Source organism: Callorhinus ursinus, unplaced genomic scaffold (assembly GCF_003265705.2).
Source record: "Callorhinus ursinus isolate GAN/ISIS: 27379988/994484 unplaced genomic scaffold, GSC_fseal_2.0 scaffold2, whole genome shotgun sequence".
NCBI classification, from domain to species: Eukaryota; Metazoa; Chordata; class Mammalia; order Carnivora; family Otariidae; genus Callorhinus; species Callorhinus ursinus.
In genome coordinates, this window is record NW_027397064.1 from 76,269,786 (window position 1) to 76,293,560 (window position 23,775).

Consider the following 23,775-nt stretch of genomic DNA (forward strand, 5'->3'; position numbering starts at 1 on the left):
TTAAATTCTCATTTAGCTGTTCTAGTTCTCTTGGGTAAATAACTTGCCTGACAAGCTTTAAAACGTCTTGATGGTAACCAGAAGTATTCTCTTTTTTGAAACCCTGCATCTTTTTCAAATATTAAAAGAATGAAATAAATCTATTTGTTTGGCCTGAAGACATGAGATGATTTAGACACATTTTTTCCACTTAGGCGTAAGGACAGCGTCCTCCAAGGAAAAATATATTAGAGGAGCTATTTGACTCTCCAGTTATAAAATAAACATTTCTAGGAATTTTTAAGAAGACCAAATGCCCTTGGGATTTTATCTCAAATGTATCAAATTTATTCTTATTTTCACTTTAGCTTTTCCTTGTAAAATCTTTTCTTGGGAAGAATGTAATTTGTCACATTAATAATCTACATTAAAAACATAGAGTAGCTTTCTTCTGGGATGCTTAAGTCATTTAAAAATTAAGCACCTCTGCATATTTAAAATTCAGATACTATTCCAGCATTTTTAATTCAATATAATGTGAGAATGGTGCATAATAATGAAGCAAATTAGTTTTCATTATTTCTGCCACACTGTTTAAAGCCTTTCCTTACATTTAAAATTTTGTCTTTATACAGCCTTATACAATGACAAAATACGGAACATTGTAAAGTAGGAAGAAAGATAAAGCCCTAAAGAATCAAGGTCATTGTTTGCCCTTAAGTGATTTCCAAATCTGTTTCCCAGAACTATCGATGGGTTCTGCGACTGCTTTCCTTGACTCAATAACTCTCTTAATAGAGGAAAGGGGGGAAACTGAAATTAACGATTAAGTTACTCCATCATAGACCAGTTTAAGAACTATGTCTCTGGAGGCATAAAGATGAGCTACCTTCAAACTTTAGGTGTCCTTGAGGTGTAACACAAAGTCTTTCCAGTGGGTATGCTGGCTTGTATTGGTCTAAGCAGATCACTTAACATAGCTTCCACTTCCCTAGGACCCTTCCAAGTTATCCTCCTGGAGGGGCCCCTGCGTTAAAGTGGCGTCCACTTCTTTCTTAGTCACGCTTCTTTTACTTTAAAACAAAAAGCACAGATTAAAGGCCTAGAAATAGATGAGACAACCAAATGTCACTCACGCTCCTGAATTGGATTCTGGGTAGAAAAGCAATATTGCTATAAAGGACATTACTGGGACAGTTGGTGACATTTGAGTATTCACTATCTCTTAGATAGCAGTATTGTGTCAATATTAAACTTCCCAAATTTAATAAATATATTATGGTTGTAAAAACGACTTTATTCTTAGGCAATACATGAGTGTAAGTATTTAAAAGTGAAAGTCATGATGTCTACAATTTACTCCCAATTGGTTATTCTTGAAAATAAGAAATATACATACCACACATACACACACACAAGAGAAAGACAAAGTAAATATAGCAAAAGCGTTAATAAATGGGTAGCTGGCTGTTCATTGTGCTATTCTTAAAACTTTTCTGTAGGTTTGAAATTTTTCAAAATAGGGAAAATACACATTTTTAAATATTAAGACATACATTAAGATATTTAACTGGGTAAGATTTTATAAAGATTTTATTTCTAAAAAGAGAGGAAAAAGAAAGGCATACCTGTGCATTAATCTGATGCATGCCTGAGGGTATTTAAAAAAAAAAATGTGCCAGACAATTTAATTCATTAATGTCCACCAAGACCTTTTCAATCAAGGTACCATGAGTTCCTATAAATCACAAAAATAACATTAAGAGATGCAATAATTTTTACTTTTTATGTTTAAAAATTAACAAAATGTATATTTTTACTTATGTTTTGATTTAAAAACATTAGCAATTATTTAAAAAAATTTTTTAACATGATATAGGATTGGTCAAAATTCCTATAGGTGGCTCACAAGTAAAAAAGGCTGACCACCTCCAGTATAGATGATTTGTTTAACGCACTGGTTCTCAAACTGTGTTCCCATGGAATAGCTGTGTTCCACTTTCTGTGTATATCTCTCCTGCCACAGAAACTGAACAGTGGGGTGGTTTTTCCAATTTGCCAAAAAAAAAAAAAAAAAAAGATCAAATATAATTTTATCAATTTTATGCTTTCAACTCATAAATCCTTGGTACCTGATATTCCTATGTCTGCTAGCAGTTTCTAGCAGTTGACAAAATGAATAGGGAGCAAATCAATATTAACAAAGACATTCAGGAACAGCAGATTATCCTTAGTTCAGCACTGTTCGATTTTGCATATGTACTCATAGTGGTAGGTATTGTGCATTATTACATACCCATATTCTTTGCTAATAAAATTGTTTCTGATTCAAATTTGGAGTTAAATAAATCAACATTCCTTGGTTGTTTCATGAGAAGAGCAAGTGCTGAACAATCCAACACATTTGAAAGCTATTGACGTGGTGTCTAAAATCTATAAGGATTTGTGTCCTTAGTTCGTGTCCCAAGTTCTCCAAAGAGAACTTGCAATGTTGAAACCTGCTGAATGTAAAATTTTACCTTAAATGGCTTGCATAAATAGAAAGTAAAAGAGATTTTTTAGAAAGATTTAACATATTAGTGCAGTTAGTTCTGCATCCAAAGTAGTCTTCTTTTGACAAAAATACATTTTTAGAGTGCAAGTGAGTACTATATCTAAAAACCATTACTTCTTTCCTCAGAACTTCTATCGCCAGGCCATGGAAGAAGCCAAGAAAGAAGGCTATGACTTGAGAAGTGACGCCATTCCTATCGTGGCTGCCAAGGCCTCCCGGGACATTGCCAGTGACGTAAGAGCTGATCACATCCTTCCCTTTGCTGCGGACAGGCCAAGGCCCTGCACCAGGGATCATAGCTGGAAGTCTCTGTAGTCATAATCCATGGATCTGTAGTCTTCCATCTTACCTTCCATTGTGTAGGCAAATAAATTGAGGATTTGAGACAGTAGGTAACCTGCACAAGATCACAAGCATCATAGAGACAAAGCCTTGCCTGGAATGTGGTTCTATTGACTCTTGTCCTTTGGTCTTTGCTTAATAAGATTGAATACCTAGATTAAAGCTAGATAGACATCTGTTGAGCTTCTCATAAAACCTTATAAGCTCTTCTCAGGATACACTCAAGACAAAGATGCCAGGAAAGAAGCAGGCTTTTACAGAGTTCTCCTCCATGACTTGAGGAAAGACAGAGGATAGCAGAAAAGCTATGTGTCCTTGCTAAGGGGCCCACAAAATCAATTTTCCTTTACCCTGAAAATGAAGACCTCAGATTCCTGGACAACTTCAATTTGAATCCAAATAGTAGCAAATTGTCCATTTTTGTAGGTTTTTCTTTTTAATCATGAAAAAAACATAAAATTTACTGTCTTAACCACGTTCAAGTGTATAGTTCAGCAGTATTAAGTGTATTCTTACTATTGTACAACAGACTCCCAGAACTTCTTCATTTTGCAAAATTGAAACTTTGTACCTATTAAAACAACAAAAATTGCCTATTTTTAAATTACCCCTTCCAGATTATTTGTTCAGAGGAAATTGTTTCTCTGAATGCCCTAGAAAAAAAGATAAATAAACCTCTCAGTTGAGTCCACCCACACGACCGACTTCTGAGACACTGTTTATCACTGTAATTAAACTCACCTTTTCAAAGTTCACTTTTTAATCACTTTTTATCAACATAAAATTTTGTACCACAATATAAAGGGATCGTTGTGGTATGATTCTGTGGAAATGTGCAAATGAGTACAACATCCTCTTTTTTGGGAGTAAGCATTTTCCAGTGTGTGGCATCTCAGCAGCACATGATGAAACTCCCCTAATGTCTTTTATTTATTTGAGAGAGAGAGTGAGCATGAGTGAAGGTGCAGGGAGAGGCAGAGGTAGAAGCAGACTGCCTACTGAGCAAGGAGCCCGATGATGGGGGGCTTGATCCCAGGACCCATGAGATTATGACCTGAGCTGAAGGCAGCTACTTAACTGACTGAGCCACCCAGACGCCCTGAAACCCTCCAATGTCTTAAGATTTCAGAGAAAAGCCTCATCACCAAAACAATGACAGGAAACAGCCCTCAGTGCTCCCTCCTTATTCACTGGTTTCTCTCTTTTAGTACAAATATAAAGAAGCTTATCGTAAGCAGTTGGGTCACCACATTGGTGCCCGAGCAGTACATGACGACCCCAAGATAATGTGGTCTCTGCACATTGCCAAAGTGCAGAGTGACCGTGAGTACAAGAAAGAATTTGAGAAATACAAGACCAGGTACAGCAGCCCGGTGGATATGCTTGGTATCGTTCTGGCCAAGCAGTGTCAGACCTTGGTCAGTGATGTGGACTATAGACATCCTCTGCATGAGTGGACCTGCCTGCCCGACCAGAATGACATCATCCAGGCTCGGAAAGCTTATGACCTCCAGAGTGACGTGAGTACCCCTGAGGCTGGTTCTGCACGTTAAAAGCAGGTCTAAGACGTGTCCCTGGCTTTTTACTAAGCCAGTGGACTGGAATTTAGTTGTAATTTTAAACAACATATGATTAAATGTTTAAAAAGAGTTTCCCACGGAAAGCACTACACTTTATTTCAGTTTTTCTTCCCCAGAAGTCGTATGTAAAAGAGGAAATAAAATATATATTGGTGATTATATACAGGTATATTTCTTCCTGGTGATTCAGGCTTCCTTTGCATGAATTAGATGAAACTGAGTTCTCAAAAATATAGAGCTGCACATTTTTGGCTGAAGAGGTAGAAATGTGGGTGTGGAGGGAGGAAGAAGTAGGAAGAGAAGTATATTATGCTAAGTTATTTTAATAAACATATTTTATACCTACTGAGAGGGAAATACTAAGATATTCCTGTCTTTTTCAAAACTGGTCATCTAATTCTTAAAAACAGCATGCACTATTGAGTAAAACAAAATGAATAATTAGGGTAATATCTAATATATTATCTTTACAACACTACATTATACACTTGACATTTTGTGATTTTGAAGGTGGGTATAAAGATGTTTTTAAAATTCTTATTACACAAAATGTAGCTATGTGTGGTGATGGTTGTTAACTAGACTTCTTGATCATTTTACAATATATACATATACTGAATCATCATGTGGTGCACTTGAAACTAATTTGTTACATGTTAATTATATCACAATTTAAAAAATGCAAGTCAAGAGTGTGATTTGCGAAGGTTAGCATTACTGCATGTTGAAACTCATTACTATAGTTGAATTTCACCTCTTTTCCCTTAAAAAAAAAAAGGCAAGAGGTTTTGCGACTGCAACACTCACACAGCATTGGTCTGAGTGTGGGGTCTTACTGGAAGCTATTAGAGTGCACTTTCCAAAGCTAAAGAAGCTCTGCTTTTGTGTAAAAATCCTGTAATACCCTCAAGCACGGGTGTCTTCTTTTTACAAAACTTCTTTCATCTTTCTTGGTCTAATCCTCTGTACCAAAAAATGCTCAGAGAAAAAAATTATTCTCAGGATTCAGTAATGCTTGTGAACGAGTGATCAGCTAGGCTGGGAGCTTTATCTGTTCCTCCATACTTTGGTATTTCTCTAGCCATTTTGTAACTACGAATCTGAAGCTTGAATTAGTAAATATGTTTCTTATCCACTGATTTGCAGAATTTATATAAGTCAGACCTTGAATGGTTGAGAGGCATTGGCTGGGTTCCGATTGGTTCCGTGGAAGTTGTTAAAGCCAAGAGGGCCATGGAGATACTGAGTGATAATATCTACCGTCAGCGTCCAGAGACACTGAAATTTACCAGCATAACTGACACTCCAGAGCAGGTTCTGGCAAAGAACAATGCTATGAACATGAGTAAGGTGAGTTTTTACTCCTCACTGTTAGATCGAGAAATTCACCATCGGAAAAGGTTAAAAAAAAAAAAATGACATGTTATGGCATTCCTAAAATTCCTTTAGGATTTAGGATACCTTTCAAAATGATTTTTCCATTATAATACCATAGTCAATAATACTTCAAGATACTAAACTATTAAAAGTACTATGTGCTGTAATTATTTCGTAATTGTGGAGTTTAAATCCCGCAACCCAATTATACTTTTCAGAATTGCTAAAGAATTTTAATAAGGAACGGTAATAACTGAGTCAGTGAAATAGTAAACTAGTAAGCTACATACTCTTGGAAATAGTGATTTATCTACATGGAAAGTAGGAATTTATGCAACTTCAGTAATTTTTCTTCTACTTTGTTTAGAGGAGAGGTGAGTGGCACATAGTCAAAAGAAAAATGTCTGTGAATGCCAAAATAATTTTTCTCATCTTTTTTTTTTTCACAGCACTTATATACCGAAGCCTGGGACAATGATAAGAAAACAATCCATGTCATGCCAGATACACCAGAAATCATGCTCGCCAAACTCAACCGCATAAACTACAGTGATGTGAGTAAACTGTGGATCACATAATGAACAGTAAGGCAAAAATGAGCTGTTGTAACTATTTCCTTAGTAAAATGTTTCAACTAACTTATAAATCGGTAGAAAAGAGTTCTCTCTTGGTTCAATGTTGGCCTGTGTGGTGTGTCCACAGTATAGACCAGCCTTTTAGCAACAGGATATCAGGGAATGGAATGCTTATGGAGAAATACTTCAATGGGAATCATATTCCTACTGCCTTCCCCTACAGGTCAGTGTGGGTATCAAGTCATTACTTGATTAAACAGGCAGGTGATGTATTGGAACCCAGTGGGTTATCATGCCCTGTATTATTTTGCTGCTTCAGTAATGTTCTGGTTACCATTTAATGTTCTTTGCAAGCATTTTTCTAAGCATCTCTTTCAGGACCAGCATTTTCATCAGGGCAATTCTTCTGAAAGCCTAGTCTACAGATTGATCATGGTCTGTGATGATACTCCACAGCAAAATGAGAAAAAATAAATACAATACATTGAGTTATTCTTAAATCCAAATATATTCAATTGGAAAATAATGTCCTTATTCTTTCTCCTTTTAAGATGGCCTTTCTTTTATATTATGATGGTGGAAGTAGGTTTTTTTTTTTTTTTTTACATTTGCTTATTTGGCAAAACAAAATTTTGGCAACCACATGCTGATCTTCCTCCCCCCACCCCAATTCTTGAAATTGAGCAATGAGTAGAATCCCAAAGTTTAGAACATGTGCCTTAAAGTCCTTAAGCACCTATGAAGCAGTTTTGTAGAAACACACCCTCATACTTGATTTTGTGGATTTCTTTCTATAGTTTAAATGAGGACAGGGAAAATCTAATAATAAACAGCTTTATTTTTTTATGGAAGGAGTAATGATTAATGACTCTCTTTTCTACAGAAACTCTATAAACTTGCTTTGGAAGAGTCCAAGAAGGAAGGCTATGACTTGCGTTTGGATGCCATCCCAATTCAGGCAGCCAAGGCTTCAAGAGATATTGCTAGTGATGTAAGTTGATGTTTTTGGAAGAGGCATTTCTTACTCAAAGATGTTCCCAAATGGCAGCTTTTATCATTTTTCTTGCCAGAATTTTGGTTGTCTCTACAAGTCTCAATTTCATGTAGTGATTCCCCCATGTACAAAGTTGCAAATAAAAAACAAAACCACAAGATACTGTGTCCATTATACCTGTTAATCAGTCAGGGATAGAAGTATGGTCTTTAAGAATGAGTGTTTTATAGACACTAAAAATGGTTCATATTTTTGAGCCTCAGAAGTTGAGCAGCAATTGACGCAGATGTTTGTAGAAACACTGACAGCACATGTGAGTCAGCCAATTAAAATGTGAATTCTTTCCTATTACTTCTGTCCATTCTGGCATTAAAGGAAGACTAGATGATGGATGCATTTTAGAGTTTTGTTTCATTCTTTGTAACTTTTAGTGAGGTTCTCCTACCAAGATGCCCCTAACTGGTTGTAAGGACAAATTGAGAAGTAAGTGAAGCCCTTTCTCAGCACTCACTTATCTCTTCTCTGTAGCCCTTCCCTTCTCATGAGAAACGTCTCTTGAGGGTATCTAGTGCCCTCATTTTGTACCAGGGCTCCTTAGGATCCAAATCCAGGCTTTCCTTCTTCTGGAGGGACCCCATGCCTTAGATTTACACTTCATTCCTTCTATTATCAAAACGTTTTCTAAAAGAGCCCACACTATGATCATCTCATGGTAAAATAAACCATATTATTCTTGAATTTTAGAAGTATAGAATGTTAACCCAAGGCATGACTCTCTTATGGTGAAAGTTCAAAGATATAACAGGCTGATAAGGAAGATATTTTCTGGTGAGACTATCTAAATGTAGCCCATTCTCTCAGTCAGGGCATTCAGTATAAATTCTATTTATAAGAGATATATTCTAAGATATCTTTAACAACACATTTTTAGGAAAAAAAGTAGCCACATCTTTAAGTAGATGTTTTTTAGATTGTACAAGATGTTTTATCTTTATTTATTAAGCAATCAAATGTAAAGTAGGTAGTGCAGTTTAATAGAAGGGAAGAATATTAAGAACTAGTAGCTCTCACCTACTTTGTGATGTCATCTTGAACAAATCACCTAAAACCCTTCTAGGCTTTAGGTTTCTGCCTTTTAAAATGGGGTTGATAATATTAACCTTTCTCCGCACTGTGAAAGGAAAAATCCAAAGAAATAATGTGTGTATGAAATTATAAAATGTTATATAAATGAGATGTTCTTATCATTAGACTCATATCCCTTTTCTTTTTTCAGTACAAGTACAAGGAAGGCTACCGCAAACAGCTTGGCCACCATATTGGGGCCCGGAATGTTGAGGATGACCCCAAGATAATGTGGTCGATCCATGTGGCCAAGATCCAGAGTGACAGGGAGTACAAGAAAGACTTTGAGAAGTGGAAGACCAAGTTCAGCAGCCCAGTGGACATGCTGGGGTTGGTGCTGGCCAAGAAGTGTCAGACCTTAGTCAGTGACATAGACTACAAACATCCCTTACATGAATGGATGTGTCTGCCTGATCAGAATGACATCATTCAGGCCCGAAAGGCATATGACCTTCAGAGTGATGTGAGTGGGTCTAATATTCATTAGCATGTATTTATTTCTATTATGTTAACTTGAAGATTTAAATGGCTTTATTAAGCAGTTCACAAATGGGGCAGCAATCCATACAGCAAGTAGAAGGTAACTCCAAAGAGTTGTAAAAAAATGGAAGGTTTTTATAGGAAGGAGGGTAGGACAAGGAAGTTATTAGCAAAAGAAAGGAAAGGATTGTTTCAGACAAGATCACCTTCCCTTAGGAGGAGGAGATGAGGGTCTTATTAGGTGAATTACTTTTTTTCCCTTTCAGGGATAGAAAGCGTCCATGTGGCAGATTACCTCATTGGTTCTGACCAAATCAGCACATGTTTAAAAGATTTTTTTAAAGGGGTTCTAACTTTTTTTGTGCCACGGAATCTTTTGGCAGTCCTGTGAGACTAGCGACAGCTTCTCGAGACAATGCCATGAAATGCCTAAAATGCAGGATACATGTTTCAGAAGAAATTGATCACATCGAAATATGGTTATGAAAATATTAAACTGCATCTATGATGTCGTAATATGCATACTTTTTTAATACACTAAATAAAAGATCTAGCACTGGGTGTAATAACTAGTTTAATTACAAAGAAGTAATGAGCATAAATATTTCAGGATGACTGCAACAACTGTAATGGGATATGAAAATATTTGCGATCTTTATTGCTGACAAAGTCTCAAATAGTGCTAATGCTACTATGATCTGTAGCCTATACTTATTGAAAGAAATGCTGTATTTCAATTAGAGGTTAACAAAAATAAAGATATAATATTTTTCCATTCAAGTTCATTGATGCCAGGTTCAGGATTGCTGGTTTAACACAACCCAATTTTCCAAATGAATTGATTGCATTATCATTTTTCTGACTGCTTAACTTAAAAGAAATACCTATTACTTGTGCAAGGAAGTTTAAGAATGAACTGTACATATTGAGACAATTTTTCTAAGAAGCTGAAAACAATGGCTCTCTAGAAATATGTGAGGCACTTTTGTTGTCAGCCAGTAGATTGTCCTTGGGACTCAAATGCTACCTCATTGGTATAGTAGCTCCTTGTTTTTTTGATCAGGTTCTGACAAGGAATGACTTTTAAAGGAATGATAAACACAATGGCATTGTAAAAAAGAGTCTTCCCCAAAAGCCATACGAATAAAAAGAACTGTTACCTTTACTTATGAGAAAAATTCTCCTTTAGCCAATTATTTAAATTCAAAGAAGAAAAATGAAGAAGAGAGAAAATATCCTTTTTTATTTAAATTATAACACAAGGAAGGGGATTGAGGATAAGATAAATAAGAGTAAAAATACATGTACTCTTTGGTTTAGAAGCATGTATATAGAATCACATGAAGAAAGATGCCCTTTTTGCTGTCCCCAGAAAACACATTAGTTCAACATGCGATCAGCTAGCAGTGTTCACCTTTATGATATGTGGCTGGTTGTGAAGGCCACTGTCCCATGGGATAGGAACAAGGTGTATTCTGATAGAGTGTTATTCCCACACAAGGAGGAACAGGCAATCAAATCTGAGAATAAATACTTCCAGTCAGGTGGCAGTCACTGATTTCCTTAAAATGGGTTTGCATCAATGTAATTGCATATTATTAGATTTTACGAGTCTTTAGTATATGTGCTGCCAAAGTGAGTGCAGATTTTATTAGTCTTTAAACCAGAAAACATTGGCTACCTTCAGGGACAAAATGTTTGGCTAGCCACTCTGCACCAAAGTCAGTCAGTTCTGTGGGTCTTTCCAGAAGTTCACACAAGTAAGATTCAGCATTATACATTGTCTCTCTGCTAAATCAAGATCAAACACCAGGCTGTCGAGGTAATACTTGACATTATTTCATTTTCAGGCTATTTACAAGGCTGATCTCGAGTGGCTGAGAGGCATTGGATGGGTGCCCATTGGCTCTGTAGAGGTGGAGCAGGTGAAGAGAGCTGGAGAAATCCTGAGTGAAAGGAAGTACCGCCAGCCTGCAGACCAGCTCAAATTCACATGCATTACAGACACCCCAGAGATTGTCCTCGCCAAGAATAATGCCCTGACGATGAGCAAGGTGAGTATCCAACCGTTTCCATTTCCTGAGTCATACCTTCCATGGACTTGGCTCATAAAGTGAGAAATGCCCTCAAGGGTTTCCAGAAAAAGGAGATATAATGGGCCTGATTTTCATGCAGGTCTTCAACAGAGCCTCTATTTGATTTCTAGTTGGGCCTGTATGTGCTTAACACTGTATCCCCTCATTCTCTGTGTGCATGAGGAAGCATAGCCTGGGATAATTTCTCTAGAGTAATGCACATACCCTTCTGAGCAGTGATGTGGAGACATCCATCGATCTGTTATTTTCCCTGTACATTTTCTTTACCGCAAAATGTGTTAAATTTGAAAATAACTGTAATGTATGGGCTTTAACAAAGGGTTTTATCTCACTTCCCCCATAGCATTTATACACAGAAGCTTGGAATGCTGACAAAGCCTCCATCCATGTGATGCCGGACACCCCAGAAATCCTACTGGCCAAGAGCAATTCTGCCAATATCAGCCAAGTAAGAGGTTTCCTGATTGTCTCTTAAGCCTTTCTAGGATTCATTAAAATACTTTTTCTGCCTTACACTTTCCTGTCTGGAATTGGCCTCTTAACCTTTCCAAAACATTTTAATCTTTCTGTTGTGTATTATCCTCCGCCTAGAAACTTTACACCAAGGGATGGGATGAATCAAAGATGAAGGACTACGATCTGAGGGCTGATGCTATTTCCATCAAAAGTGCCAAAGCCTCAAGGGACATTGCCAGTGATGTAAGTGCCCTCCATCCAACCCCTTTTGGTGTCACATTGCTGAATGGCCACCATGAGGCTGGTGGGCCACATTTCACAATTGTTTCCACATGTATCCCTCATTCCTGCTTCCTACTTTCTAAGACTTTGTCCCTTGTTCTCACAGAGAAGAATAGCACAGTTTGGAATTGTAGCTAGAAGGGCTGCACCAATAAAGATATATGAGTATGCTACAGTTATGCTTATGAGAGTGTAAAAGAGTTTAAAATTATTAAGAGATGCCAAAATGTTTGCCACATGAAATTCTTACCCATTTGCTTGTGGGTGTTCACGTTTTCCGTAGTTGTCAGCATGCGTATGGTCTTAAAACTGGTTTTCTAAGGCTCTATTTCTCTCCTTTTAGTACAAATACAAAGAAGCGTACGAGAGACAGAAAGGCCACCACATTGGAGCCCGGAGCATTAAAGATGACCCCAAGATTATGTGTGCCATACATGCAGGGAAGATTCAAAGTGAAAGGGAGTACAAGAAGGAATTCCAGAAGTGGAAGACCAAATTCAGTAGCCCGGTGGACATGTTAGGCATCGTGATGGCCAAACAATGTCAGACTTTGGTCAGTGACATTGATTATCGAAATTACCTGCATCACTGGACATGCTTACCTGATCAAAACGACATTATCCAAGCAAAGAAGGCCTATGAACTGCAGAGCGATGTACGTAACACAAACTTGGGGAGAGATGGAATGAGAGGACATAGATTTATTTATTGTCTAGGTAGTGCCTCGATGGACCCCTCTGTGGATAGACTCATGGATTATGCACTGCATACCCCCAAGCGGGCACCACTCACATTGTCTAATACATAATCCATGGTCAGGAGTTACGTCCTAGGAATCAAAGAATATAGATGAAGAACCCAACTTAGGCCATGTCTTTTATTCCCTGGCCTAGATTGCAGACTGTTTTCCTCATGTCATCTGTACTTTCTGGCAGTGAAAATATATTGCAGACAAACATAAATTATCTGAATATTTTTAAAGTAACTGCCACTATTATACTATATCCAATACACTATACAGTTTTCTGCAGTCAATTATTGTAGGATTAAAATGGAATGAGATTCAACCAAATTTCCTTTAAAAGTGTTGTTAGTTCTATAGTTTTTTTTGGAAATATCAAATAATTATGAAATTCAGCATTATTATGACTTTATCACTCTTCACAGCTAGTATACATAAGTATGTTTTTACAGATGACTCTGTCATTGTTATTAAAACCCCTGAGTCCTATAAAATCTCAGGTCCTACTTTTTCAGAACCCCCATCTCCTGTGCTTATCAACCCCTCACTCCCATGGACTTGACTTTTCAATTAAGAGATGGTGTGTCTAACCATGGACATAATTTCTGTCTCACATCATTGTAGAGTGTATATAAGGCAGATCTGGAGTGGCTGCGCGGCATCGGCTGGATGCCAGAAGACTCCGTAGAAATGAACAGGGTGAAGAATGCTCAAGGCCTGGTGAATGAAAGACTTTATAGAACGCGGCCAGAAGCCTTGAAGTTCACTTCCATTGTTGACACGCCAGACGTTGTCCTGGCAAAAGCCAATTCTCTGCAAATAAGTGAGGTGAGAACCATCCTGTTACCAAACATGCCTTTTGCGGGACTCTGTTCTCACATTATGCCGCCCAAACCGAGCATGTGGGCTGTTCCTCTTGGAGGACTTGGAGTGACAGGAGCAACTCTAACAATCTGTTGGCTAGTTTGGTAAAGGCCAAGGTAGAACAAATATTTCTTTAACTCCTATTAAATGCTAAAACCTGTAGCATAATGCTGCATTTTAAATGGTATGATGTTGTATTGGTCAGTGTTCTCCAGAGAAATAGAGCCAATAGGGGACATAGATATGTGTAGATATAGATATATGTATGTACATGTATATATGTGTGCTTACATATGCATATGAGAGAGGTGTGGATAGACCTGTAGACTCTGTGTACACACACACACAAAGAGATTTAATTTTATGGAATTGGGCCATATGATTATGGAGGCTGGCAAGTCTATAAACTCAGAGTAGGCTGGAGACCTACAGGAGAGTCGCAGTTCAAGTCCAAAGATGGTCTGCTGACAAAGTTCCTTCTTGCTCTGCGGAGGTCAGTCTTTTTTCTATTAAGGCCTTTAGCTCATTGGACAAGACCCAGCCACATTACAGAGTGTAGTCTGCTTTACCAAAGTCTACTGATAAAAATGTTAATCTCATCTAAAACCTACCTTCACCGAAACAGGTATAATGATGTCTGACTAAGTATCTGGGTACTGTGGCCTAGCCAAGTTAACACATATAATGAACCATCAGAAACATTAAAAAAAAATTTCCAGGTTAATTTCTAAGGCTTAATGTTTCAGATATCCACTATTAAAATAAATAAAATAATATTTCCCTTCTCTCCACAGAAACTATATCATGATGCGTGGAATAAAGATAAAACCAACATCAGCATTCCTTCTGACACGCCAGTCATGCTGCAGGCCCATATAAATGCCTTGCAAATCAGCAATGTAAGTAGCATCAATATGAAGTGTAAAAGCCTTTATAGGACAATATATGTCAGCTTGTGGGGTGTGGTATGATGGACAAATTACCTAACTTAGAGATATATACAGCTTTTGGTGCTAGACATTTTCTCTTTAGCTTCCATTCCCAATGCAATATGAATGGAAATTCTCTCCTTTAAACATGAGTTTAGAGCCATGGATATCCAACAAAGAGTTGGGATATCTGAATCCTACTGGGGTCCTCCTTTCAATCTTGAAAGCATTGTTCTATATCCAATGTCCACAGCTCAGTTTCATCATCTATTAATTGAGAATAATGAAATCCCTAGTTAAATTTCTCTTACTTGAGGGAGTATGAGGTAACAGTCTCTTTTATCTTTATAGGTTTTTGATTGATTTAGTACGAATACAAGTACTGCAACTGTCTTGCTTGACATTTCAAAGCCATTAGAAAAGCGAAAAGACAATTTTTAATCCTATCCAAAGGGTGAGATATATATAAATATCTATGTGACATCCCTTTAGCAGGGATCTCTGAAAAGTCAAAAGGCAACATTAGAAAAAAACATTAAAAAAAAATCTGACTGGACCTTTCATGATAACTTGATGAAGATTTTCTAGCTTCACAGTTGATTCTTACTTTCCACGTATTGCGTGCTGGGGTATTTTCAGATGTGTACCATATTGTGATGAAGATAAATATTCAAACATTGAGTAGATCTGGATGTTTAGCTTTAAAATTTTAGTCAGAAGTATCCTGTACTCCGTGAAGGAAATAGCCAACAATCAGAAGAAAAACTCAGAAATGACTGTTTTTCCTTATGCTGTCTTCATTTTCGTTATGTCATATGATTCATATTTTGGGTACTTTGAGTATATTGACTTATTTTCAATTTTTGTAAACAAACCTGTGTTTTTCCTCAATAGAAACTTTACCAAAAAGACTGGAATGAGACCAAGCAGAAAGGCTATGACTTAAGAGCAGATGCCATTGAAATCAAACAAGCCAAAGCCTCCAGAGAAATCGCCAGTGAGGTACAGCCTCTATTTCCTTGTGGTTTTTCTCTTCCTACAACAGATAGGGAGAGTATTTTGTAAAAATTGGGTTTTTTAAAAAAAATCTATGTAAACAAGTTCATTTCATTTTGCACTAAAGACTTTCTCTATTTAAAAACATTAAAATGGAATGAAACACATTAAGGTTAGCATAGGCGAGGTATTCGTATAAATAATTCTAAGTTGTTTCTAAGTAGAAGTAAAGCATGAAGAATCTATGCAGAATTCTTGGGAAAAATTCAGGAACCAATATATTTGATTTTTGACCAGTGTCATTTTATCCCCCAAATATTTATGACATTCTCCATAAATATAGACCACAGTTGAAAGTTTCATAAAAGACTTAGGGCTGAAAACACATTATATATGTAAGATTTTTTACTGGAGGCTTATGTGTAATGCTCTCAGTAACCTTTTGAAGTTCATTTAATAGTAATTTAAAAACTTAGTCAAAATAATTATCCTACCAAGCTCCCTACCTCCCACCCCCAGCTCCAAATCTTTAAGCAACCCTGTTCCCTTTCTCTGGGTTTTTCTCTATTTTTTTAACTCCTGTATCCACCTGTTTCTTCCCTCTTCTCATTTTTATCTCTAAAAACAATAGCCAATCTATAGTATCTGCCTTACTTCAGTTCTCTCTCCCTCCCTTTTGTCCAAATTTTTCTATGCTATCCAAATAGAGAAAAGAAACAGACACTAAATTGCTCTAGTCCTAAGATACTTAGGTGTGGGCAAGATGGAAACTCTTGTCTCCAGGCCTTTTGTTGTCATCTGATTCAAGCCAATGACCTTGTTTTCCATTCCTGTGAAATATACACCTTTTTTTATCTGTCTCCAAAACCACACAAATGACTTTTTCCTACCTGAGGTATTGTTAGTATTCTTGGGGGACCATCTGACTTAATGTTCCACTTTCCAGGCAACCTTGGAGACCATTGTGTCTTATTTTCCACATGTGAAATATGTGACAATAATATGCACTTTACAGAGATGTTGTGAAGATTAAATGAGATTGTAGTTGCTATTACTCAACCATTTTTAACTAAAAAATTCAGTAATTTCACATGAATCAACCCAATTATATTTGAAGCACTTGCAATAGTGTCTGGCATATGGTAATTGCTCAGTAAATGTCAACTATAATTTTTTGTAATTACTCTTATTCACCATACTATTTCCCTCCTGATTTCCTCATGTTCTCTATCAGACTACCTAAAATAGCCCTATCTGTTTTCCTTAAAGTGAACTGAAATATGTAAGGACTGCCAGTGTTGAGCCAAATTTCTATTAAGGCGAGGAAAATATTCTGAAAACATTTAATGAAAAGTCCTCTTACTACGTTATTTTCATATGTCTTTTTCTCTTATTTTTCACAACTTTAGTACAAATACAAAGAAGGTTACCGTAAGCAACTGGGCCACTACGTGGGTTTCCGCACCCTACAAGATGATCCCAAATTGGTATGGTCTATACATGCTGCCAAGATCCAGAGTGACAGAGAATACAAGAAAGCTTATGAGAAGTCTAAAGGAATTCACAATACACCGTTGGACATGATGTCAATTGTTCAGGCCAAGAAATGCCAGGTCCTGGTTAGCGATATTGATTATCGCAATTACCTGCACCAGTGGATATGTTTGCCAGATCAGAATGATGTGATCCAGGCTAAGAAGGCCTACGAACTGCAGAGCGATGTGCGTATATTATCACCAGACTCTTGGAGAGATGTGTGTCTCTGTATAGCATCATGGTGTATTCCCTAGGGACATAATTTAAGGGGTAATCTTAATAGAATTTAACATAATCTGTACATTTCATGGTGGTAGAGTTATTGTGAACATTTTCTGTCTTATAGAGGATTCCTTCTCATGTGGCAAGGCCTTACTCATTAAGACAAAAAAATCACTCTTATTCTGTAATTAGTTACAAAATTTCAGTCCTAGTTGTTTTAACCCATTACATGTGCATGATCAGATATCTAAATTTCAGAAATAAATGTGAACATAAGACAATGTTGGATTTTAAGTTTATCCCGCACATGTAGGGAAAATGTATGTGTATATACTTATATATAGATAGAGAAGTGTATACAAATAAAAGTGTATATCTTTTCCTCATTATATATGCATTTAAAGACCTTAGTCTCCCAAATTCTTACAGATGTTATTCTCAGCAAAAAAGGCAGATTTCAAGTGGCGAGCACAGAAGCTCAACCTTGTATAAAAACAAAATTATGTGTCATTGCTGTCATCCACAAGTGGCCCTTGTCAGCCCTGCTCCAATTCCTGTAGGATACTGTGAACTTCTCCCAGCGATGCATGCCAGGGATGTAGCACCCAAATATTAATATTTAATGTTGATCCTTCTATTTCATGGGATTGGCCACCCAGCTGATTTAGATAGAGGGAGTGTGTGGCCTGCTGGCATCGTGCTGTCATGGGCAGATTTGACTCCTCTGCACTCTGTGGTCCTTTTCTTCATGCAGAACGTGTACAAATCAGACCTGGAATGGTTGAAGGGTATAGGATGGTTGCCGGAGGGTTCTGTGGAAGTGATGAGAGTGAAGAATGCCCAGAATCTCCTGAATGAGAGGTTGTATCGTATAAAACCTGAGGACTTCAAATTCACCAGCATTGTTGATACCCCTGAAGTCATCCAGGCAAAGATCAATGCTGTACAGATCAGTGAGGTAAGCTGGGTTGATGATACATTTGGACATACTGAAGAAGTCTCAATAAGAATTCTGACTGTGAACTTTAAATTGCTAACACTGGCATTAGAACCTTGAACATTCATGTATCCAGATAGAATTTCATATAGTCAATCAAGTAACAGTATCCATATTTCATTTACTTAGATGACTCTTTGGTTGACATAAGTGTGGTAAGCATCTTTATGTTCCACAGACTCTGATACACATTTTGAATACATTTTGAGTTCTTGCTTGTAATACAAGTCCACCAGTTAATACTATGATCACAAAACTGCCACCTTTTTATTGCTTTTCAATCATGAGGTAAGTTGAAAAGTCCAGGGGTGGCCTCAATATTAGATATTATGATAGTTATTTGGGCCAAGAAAGCCAGGACTTGCTAGTGATATGGATTATCATAGCTACCTGAAATCTAAATACCTGCCAGATAATTACATGTGAATTAATGAAAAAGATCATTTTACTACCATATTTCTGACTCAGTTTATATTTATATTATATCACACATCAATATATTCTTTTCGTTAAAGTCACTATTGGCACCTTTTAAGTAAAAACACAAACGAAGGGGTGCCTGGGTGGCTCAGTCAGTTGAGCATCTGACTCTTAATCTCAGCTCAGATCTTGATCTTGGGGTCATGAGTTCAAGCCTTGCATTGGGCTCCAAACTGGACATGGAGCCAACTTAAAAAAATAAAAAAGATCCGCACAAATGAAAACAAAATGTGATCTACATTTATATCTGAGAATATCCAAAGAGAACCTTTAATTGTAAATTGTACCTATAATTTTATTCATGTAGCAATTGACTTATTTACTTATCAGCAATCCTTTGTTTTTCCTTTTTACCAGCCATTGTATCGTGATGCCTGGGAGAGAGAGAAGGCGAATGTGAATGTGCCGGCTGACACTCCAGTGATGCTGCAGTCCAAGATCAATGCCATACAGATCAGTGATGTAGGGAACTACACATCCACTTGCTTTACACATTATTTTCTGCCTAACTGGAACTTAACTTGATATGCTCCAGAGGGAATTTAGCAAAAGGCATTTCCCTATCATTCCTTCTATTTCTGGTCTTTATTTTTTTTAATTTTATTTTATTATGTTATGTTAGTCACCATACAATACATCATTAGTTTTTGATGTAGTGATCCACAATTCATTGTTTTCGTGTAACACCCAGTGCTCCATCAACACGTGCCCTCCTTAATACCCATCATCAGGCTAACCCATCCCCCCACCTCCCTCCCCTCTAAAACCCTCAGTTTGTTTCCCGGAGTCCATCGTTTCTCATGGTTCATCTCCCCCTCCGATTCCCCCCTCTTCATTTTTCCCTTCCTTCTCCTAATGTCCTCCATGCTATTCCTTATGTGCCACAAATAAGTGAAACCATATGATAATTGACTTTCTCCGCTTGACTTATTTCACTTAGCATAATCTCCTCCAGTCCCATCCATGTTGATGTAGAAGTTGGGTATTCATCCTTTCTGGTGGCTGAGTAATATTCCATCGTATATATGGACCACATCTTCTTTATCCATTCGTCTGTTGAAGGGCATCTCAGCTCTTTCCACAGTTTGGCTATTGTGGACACTGCTGCTATGAACATTGGGGTGCATGTGGCCCTTCTTTTCACTACATCTGTGATGTCTTTGGGGTAAATACCCAGGAGTGCAATTGCTGGGTCATAGGGTAGCTCTATTTTTAATTTTCTGAGGCACCTCCACACTGTTTTCCAAAGTGGCTGTACCACCTTGCCTTCCCACCAACAGTGTAAGAGGGTTCCCCTTTCTCCACAACCTCTCCAACATTTGTTGTTTCTTGCTTGTCAGTTTTTGCCATTTTAACTGGTGTAAGGTGGTATCTCAGTGTGGTTTTGATTTGAATTTCCCTGATGGCTAATGATAATGAACATTTTTTCATGTGTCTGTTAGCCATTTGTATGTCTTCTTCAAGGAAGTGTCTGTTTATATCTTCTGCCCGTTTTTTGACTTGATTATTTGTTTTTTGGGTGTCGAGTTTGAGAAGTTCTTTATAGATCTTGGATACCAGCCCTTTATCTGTAGTGTCATTTGAGAAATTAGAAATTAGAGAAATGATTCCATTTACTATAGCACCAAAAAACCATAAGATACCTCGGAATAAACCTAACAAAAGAGGTAAAGGATCTATACTCTAGGAACTACAGAACACTCATGAAAGGTGTTTCTAGTCTTTAATGATAAGTGCCATGTGTGCGCACACACACGTGCACAGGCACGCATATGTGTATACATGTGTGTTTATAAATAGCAATGTGTGTCCTTTGTTGGAAGGAAAAATGCACTGGTTTCACCAAAACAACATAAAAACATACATATGCAAGTATAGGAATATTTGGTTCTCTTTTTAGTGGCCCATCACTGATTTTTCCTTTTAAAGCCAAACGATGTATATTTTCCTCATTTTCACAAGATTTACTGTCTCCTAATTTCTTTCTTGAAAAAAAAAAGAACTTTACTAAATTTAATTAAAAATCTACTGGAACTTAATTTCAATATGAAACCAGCCTATTTTATTCTTTTTATTATGTTATGTTAATCACCATACATTACATCATTAGTTTTTGATGTAGTGTTCCAGGATTCATTGTTTGCATATAACACCCAGTCCTCCATTCGGTTGGTGCCCTCCTTAATACCCACCACCAGGCTAACCCATCCCCCACCCCCTCCCCTCTAGAACCTTCAGTTTGTTTCTCAGAGTCCATAGTCTCTCATGGTTCGTCTCCCCCTCATTTTTCCCTTCCTGCTATCTTCTTTTTAACATATAATGTATTATTTGTTTCAGAGGTACAGGTCTGTGATTCAACAGTCTTACACAATTCACAGCGCCAGCCTATTTTACAAATCTTAAGGGGAGACTAATTTTCAATGTAACTTAACAGGTTTTCTGAAACACGTCAGTAATGCTGACTCAGTGGCTCCCTCTTCAGATTAACTGTGGCATTGCAATCTCCCTTTGCAGAAACAATATAAGCAAGCGTGGGAAGATGTCAAGATGACGGGTTATGACCTGCGGGAAGATGCCATCCCGATTCAGCATGCCAGAGCTTCCAGGGATATCGCCAGTGATGTGAGAGCTCCTCCTTTCCCAGCCTTCACCAACACTAACTCATAGACGACACACGGGAGTTAATACTTTTCTAATCTTTAACTTAATTCCCCTGTAATACACTTAACTAGAATGGAGATCATCAGGATTAGTGTCTTGTTTTGAAATCTCAGATTCAAGAATAAGCTTTACAACAGTTTGGTGACCCTTTTGCATCAGCGCTTGGTTCTGGTCTTCTTATATTTAAGCACAGATTTTTATTTTCAGTATCTTCTCATTATCATTTAATTTACAAGCACTTATAGAAATTCAATGGGTACAAAAATTCAATGAAGTACAGCGTACATAAGTTGTTCCTGACATAATTTTGTATAGCTGATGGACAAGCATTTTTAAAAAGTGATGTTTGTTTTAATGTGTGCTAGAAAAATATTGTTTTTTTCCATTTAAATGGGATTATAAATTTTAGAATTAAAGTCTTTCAAAGTTTACACTTTAAATTTATTTAAACAAAGAATCTAGTTGATAAACTAAAACGTGAAGGTGGTAGACAGTGACTGAAATTTGGGAAACACGAGATAAGCCTGTACTGGGGATAATCCAGAAGAATAGTTCTTGCCTTAGAGGTGCTCACGATGTTTTTGTGCATGTGGACATAGAAGAGAAACCAATGCGTTAAGAATCATAAAACTTATAATATGGACTTAAAGAAAAACAGTGCCCAGTCTAAGGGAGATGGGGTTATTTGGAGCAGGCTGTTTAGACAAAGTGAGTTTGGAAAAATGACTCTTCTTTCTTCTGTTCACATATACCAGTATCTATACAAAACTGCTTACGAGAAACAGAAAGGCCATTATATTGGATGTCGCAATGCCAAGGAAGACCCTAAGCTGGTTTGGGCGGCAAATGTATTAAAAATGCAGAATGACAGGCTGTACAAAAAGGCCTACAATGACCACAAGGCCAAGATCTCCATCCCAGTGGACATGGTGTCCATCAATGTTGCCAAAGAAGGCCAGGCATTAGTAAGTGATGTGGATTATCGCCAGTACCTGCACCACTGGTCTTGCTTTCCCGACCAGAATGATGTGATCCAAGCCAGGAAAGCCTACGACCTGCAGAGTGATGTAAGTTGTTGCTTGTGCAGAGAGTACCAACTGAGGGGCCTGGGTAGTGAGCTGTTCTCCAGGAAGAAAGCCTTCCACAGCTTTGCCTGGTCATTCCTCCGAGGACTTGGGAAAATACAACTCTCCCTACATAAGCACTTCCCTTTTGCATTTTACCAAGTTCACTGTGTGCCTCTCTTACTGCTGGGCTTACTGGGAAAGTTTTCTTTTTTACTCTTTGTGGTGCTACCAGAATTTTTCTATAGATTCCTTAATGTGTGCACTGTTTGTAGTGTCCTAAACATGAGAATTCGCATGGTCCCTCAATTGAAGAATGACAGGGCTACTTCCTTGAAATTAATATCAAAGGTCAGCAGCATGCTCCAAACTCACTAGTTTCCCTTAACATGGTATTCTTCACAATATGGTGTTTCATTAGTTTACGTGAAGTATTTTTAGATTTACTCATATTTTCTGCCCATTCAATTTTTTTGGAAATCATGGATTCCATTGGGATATTTATTTCTTGTGTAGAATGAATGCCTTCTTTTAATTATTTATTACTGCTTTAAAAGTCCACCTGAGCTAGTATGATGTTACTTAAATATTATTCAAGATCTTCCAGGCATCCCACAAAGAGCGAGCTCCTTCTGTATCATTCTGCTTTTTAGAGTTTGTATAGGTGCCCCTGCCACAGAAAACAAAGCAGTATAGAACACTGCTGTGCATACGATGAATTGTGTTTGTCAGGCCAGTGCTCAATTTTAATTATTGTTTGTGGGAGGTAAAATAGAACATAAAACTGCTTTCTTGGGGTGCCTGGGTGGCTCGGTCGTTAAGCGCCTGCCTTCGGCTCAGGTCATGATCCCAAGGTTCTGGGATCGAGCCCCGCATCCGGCTCCCTGCTCAGCGGGAGGCCTGTTTCTCCCTCTCCCACTCCCCCTGCTTGTGTTCCCTCTCTTGCTGTCTCTCTCTCTCTCCGTCAAATAAATAAATAATCTTAAAAAAAAGAAAAATCTAAAAAAAACCTAAAAAAAAACCCCAACAACAAAAAACTGCTTTCTTGCTTTACCACAATTAAAAAAAAAAAAACCTTCTACCTACCTTTGTTTTCTTTCCCAGGCTATCTATAAGGCTGACTTGGAGTGGCTCCGTGGCATTGGCTGGATGCCTGAGGGGTCTCCTGAAGTGTTGAGGGTCAAAAATGCCCAGAAGATTCTACGAGACAGTGTCTATCGGACCCCCGTAGTGAGCCTCAAGTACACAAGTGTTCCTGACACACCTGAAGTTGTCCTTGCTAAGTCGAATGCTGAAAATATTAGTATTGTAAGTCACCTTTCCCTTGTTTGTTAAAATTAAGTCATGCTTGTAAGTGACTGATAAATAATTAATCTGGCAATCTATTTATAAGATAAGAATGTTGATGATAGCAAAGGTATATGTAATGTTGGTAGGATTGTGT

The 23,775-nt window shown here is 37.5% G+C and overlaps 1 protein-coding gene across 1 annotated transcript in view; it reads left to right on the forward strand.

The window, feature by feature from the left end:
* NEB (nebulin) overlaps positions 1-23,775 on the forward strand; it is a 199,798-nt gene that overhangs the window by 93,804 nt on the left and 82,219 nt on the right. Inside the window, exons 65-83 of the mRNA XM_073884116.1 lie at positions 2,660-2,767; positions 4,084-4,395; positions 5,602-5,805; positions 6,282-6,386; positions 7,291-7,398; positions 8,678-8,989; positions 10,857-11,060; positions 11,446-11,550; positions 11,694-11,801; positions 12,184-12,495; positions 13,207-13,410; positions 14,241-14,345; positions 15,270-15,377; positions 16,781-17,092; positions 17,884-18,087; positions 18,964-19,068; positions 21,121-21,228; positions 22,023-22,334; positions 23,436-23,639. Of these exons, the coding sequence (XP_073740217.1) occupies positions 2,660-2,767; positions 4,084-4,395; positions 5,602-5,805; positions 6,282-6,386; positions 7,291-7,398; positions 8,678-8,989; positions 10,857-11,060; positions 11,446-11,550; positions 11,694-11,801; positions 12,184-12,495; positions 13,207-13,410; positions 14,241-14,345; positions 15,270-15,377; positions 16,781-17,092; positions 17,884-18,087; positions 18,964-19,068; positions 21,121-21,228; positions 22,023-22,334; positions 23,436-23,639 (3,540 nt within the window). The remainder of the gene's footprint in view (positions 1-2,659; positions 2,768-4,083; positions 4,396-5,601; positions 5,806-6,281; positions 6,387-7,290; positions 7,399-8,677; positions 8,990-10,856; positions 11,061-11,445; positions 11,551-11,693; positions 11,802-12,183; positions 12,496-13,206; positions 13,411-14,240; positions 14,346-15,269; positions 15,378-16,780; positions 17,093-17,883; positions 18,088-18,963; positions 19,069-21,120; positions 21,229-22,022; positions 22,335-23,435; positions 23,640-23,775) is intronic.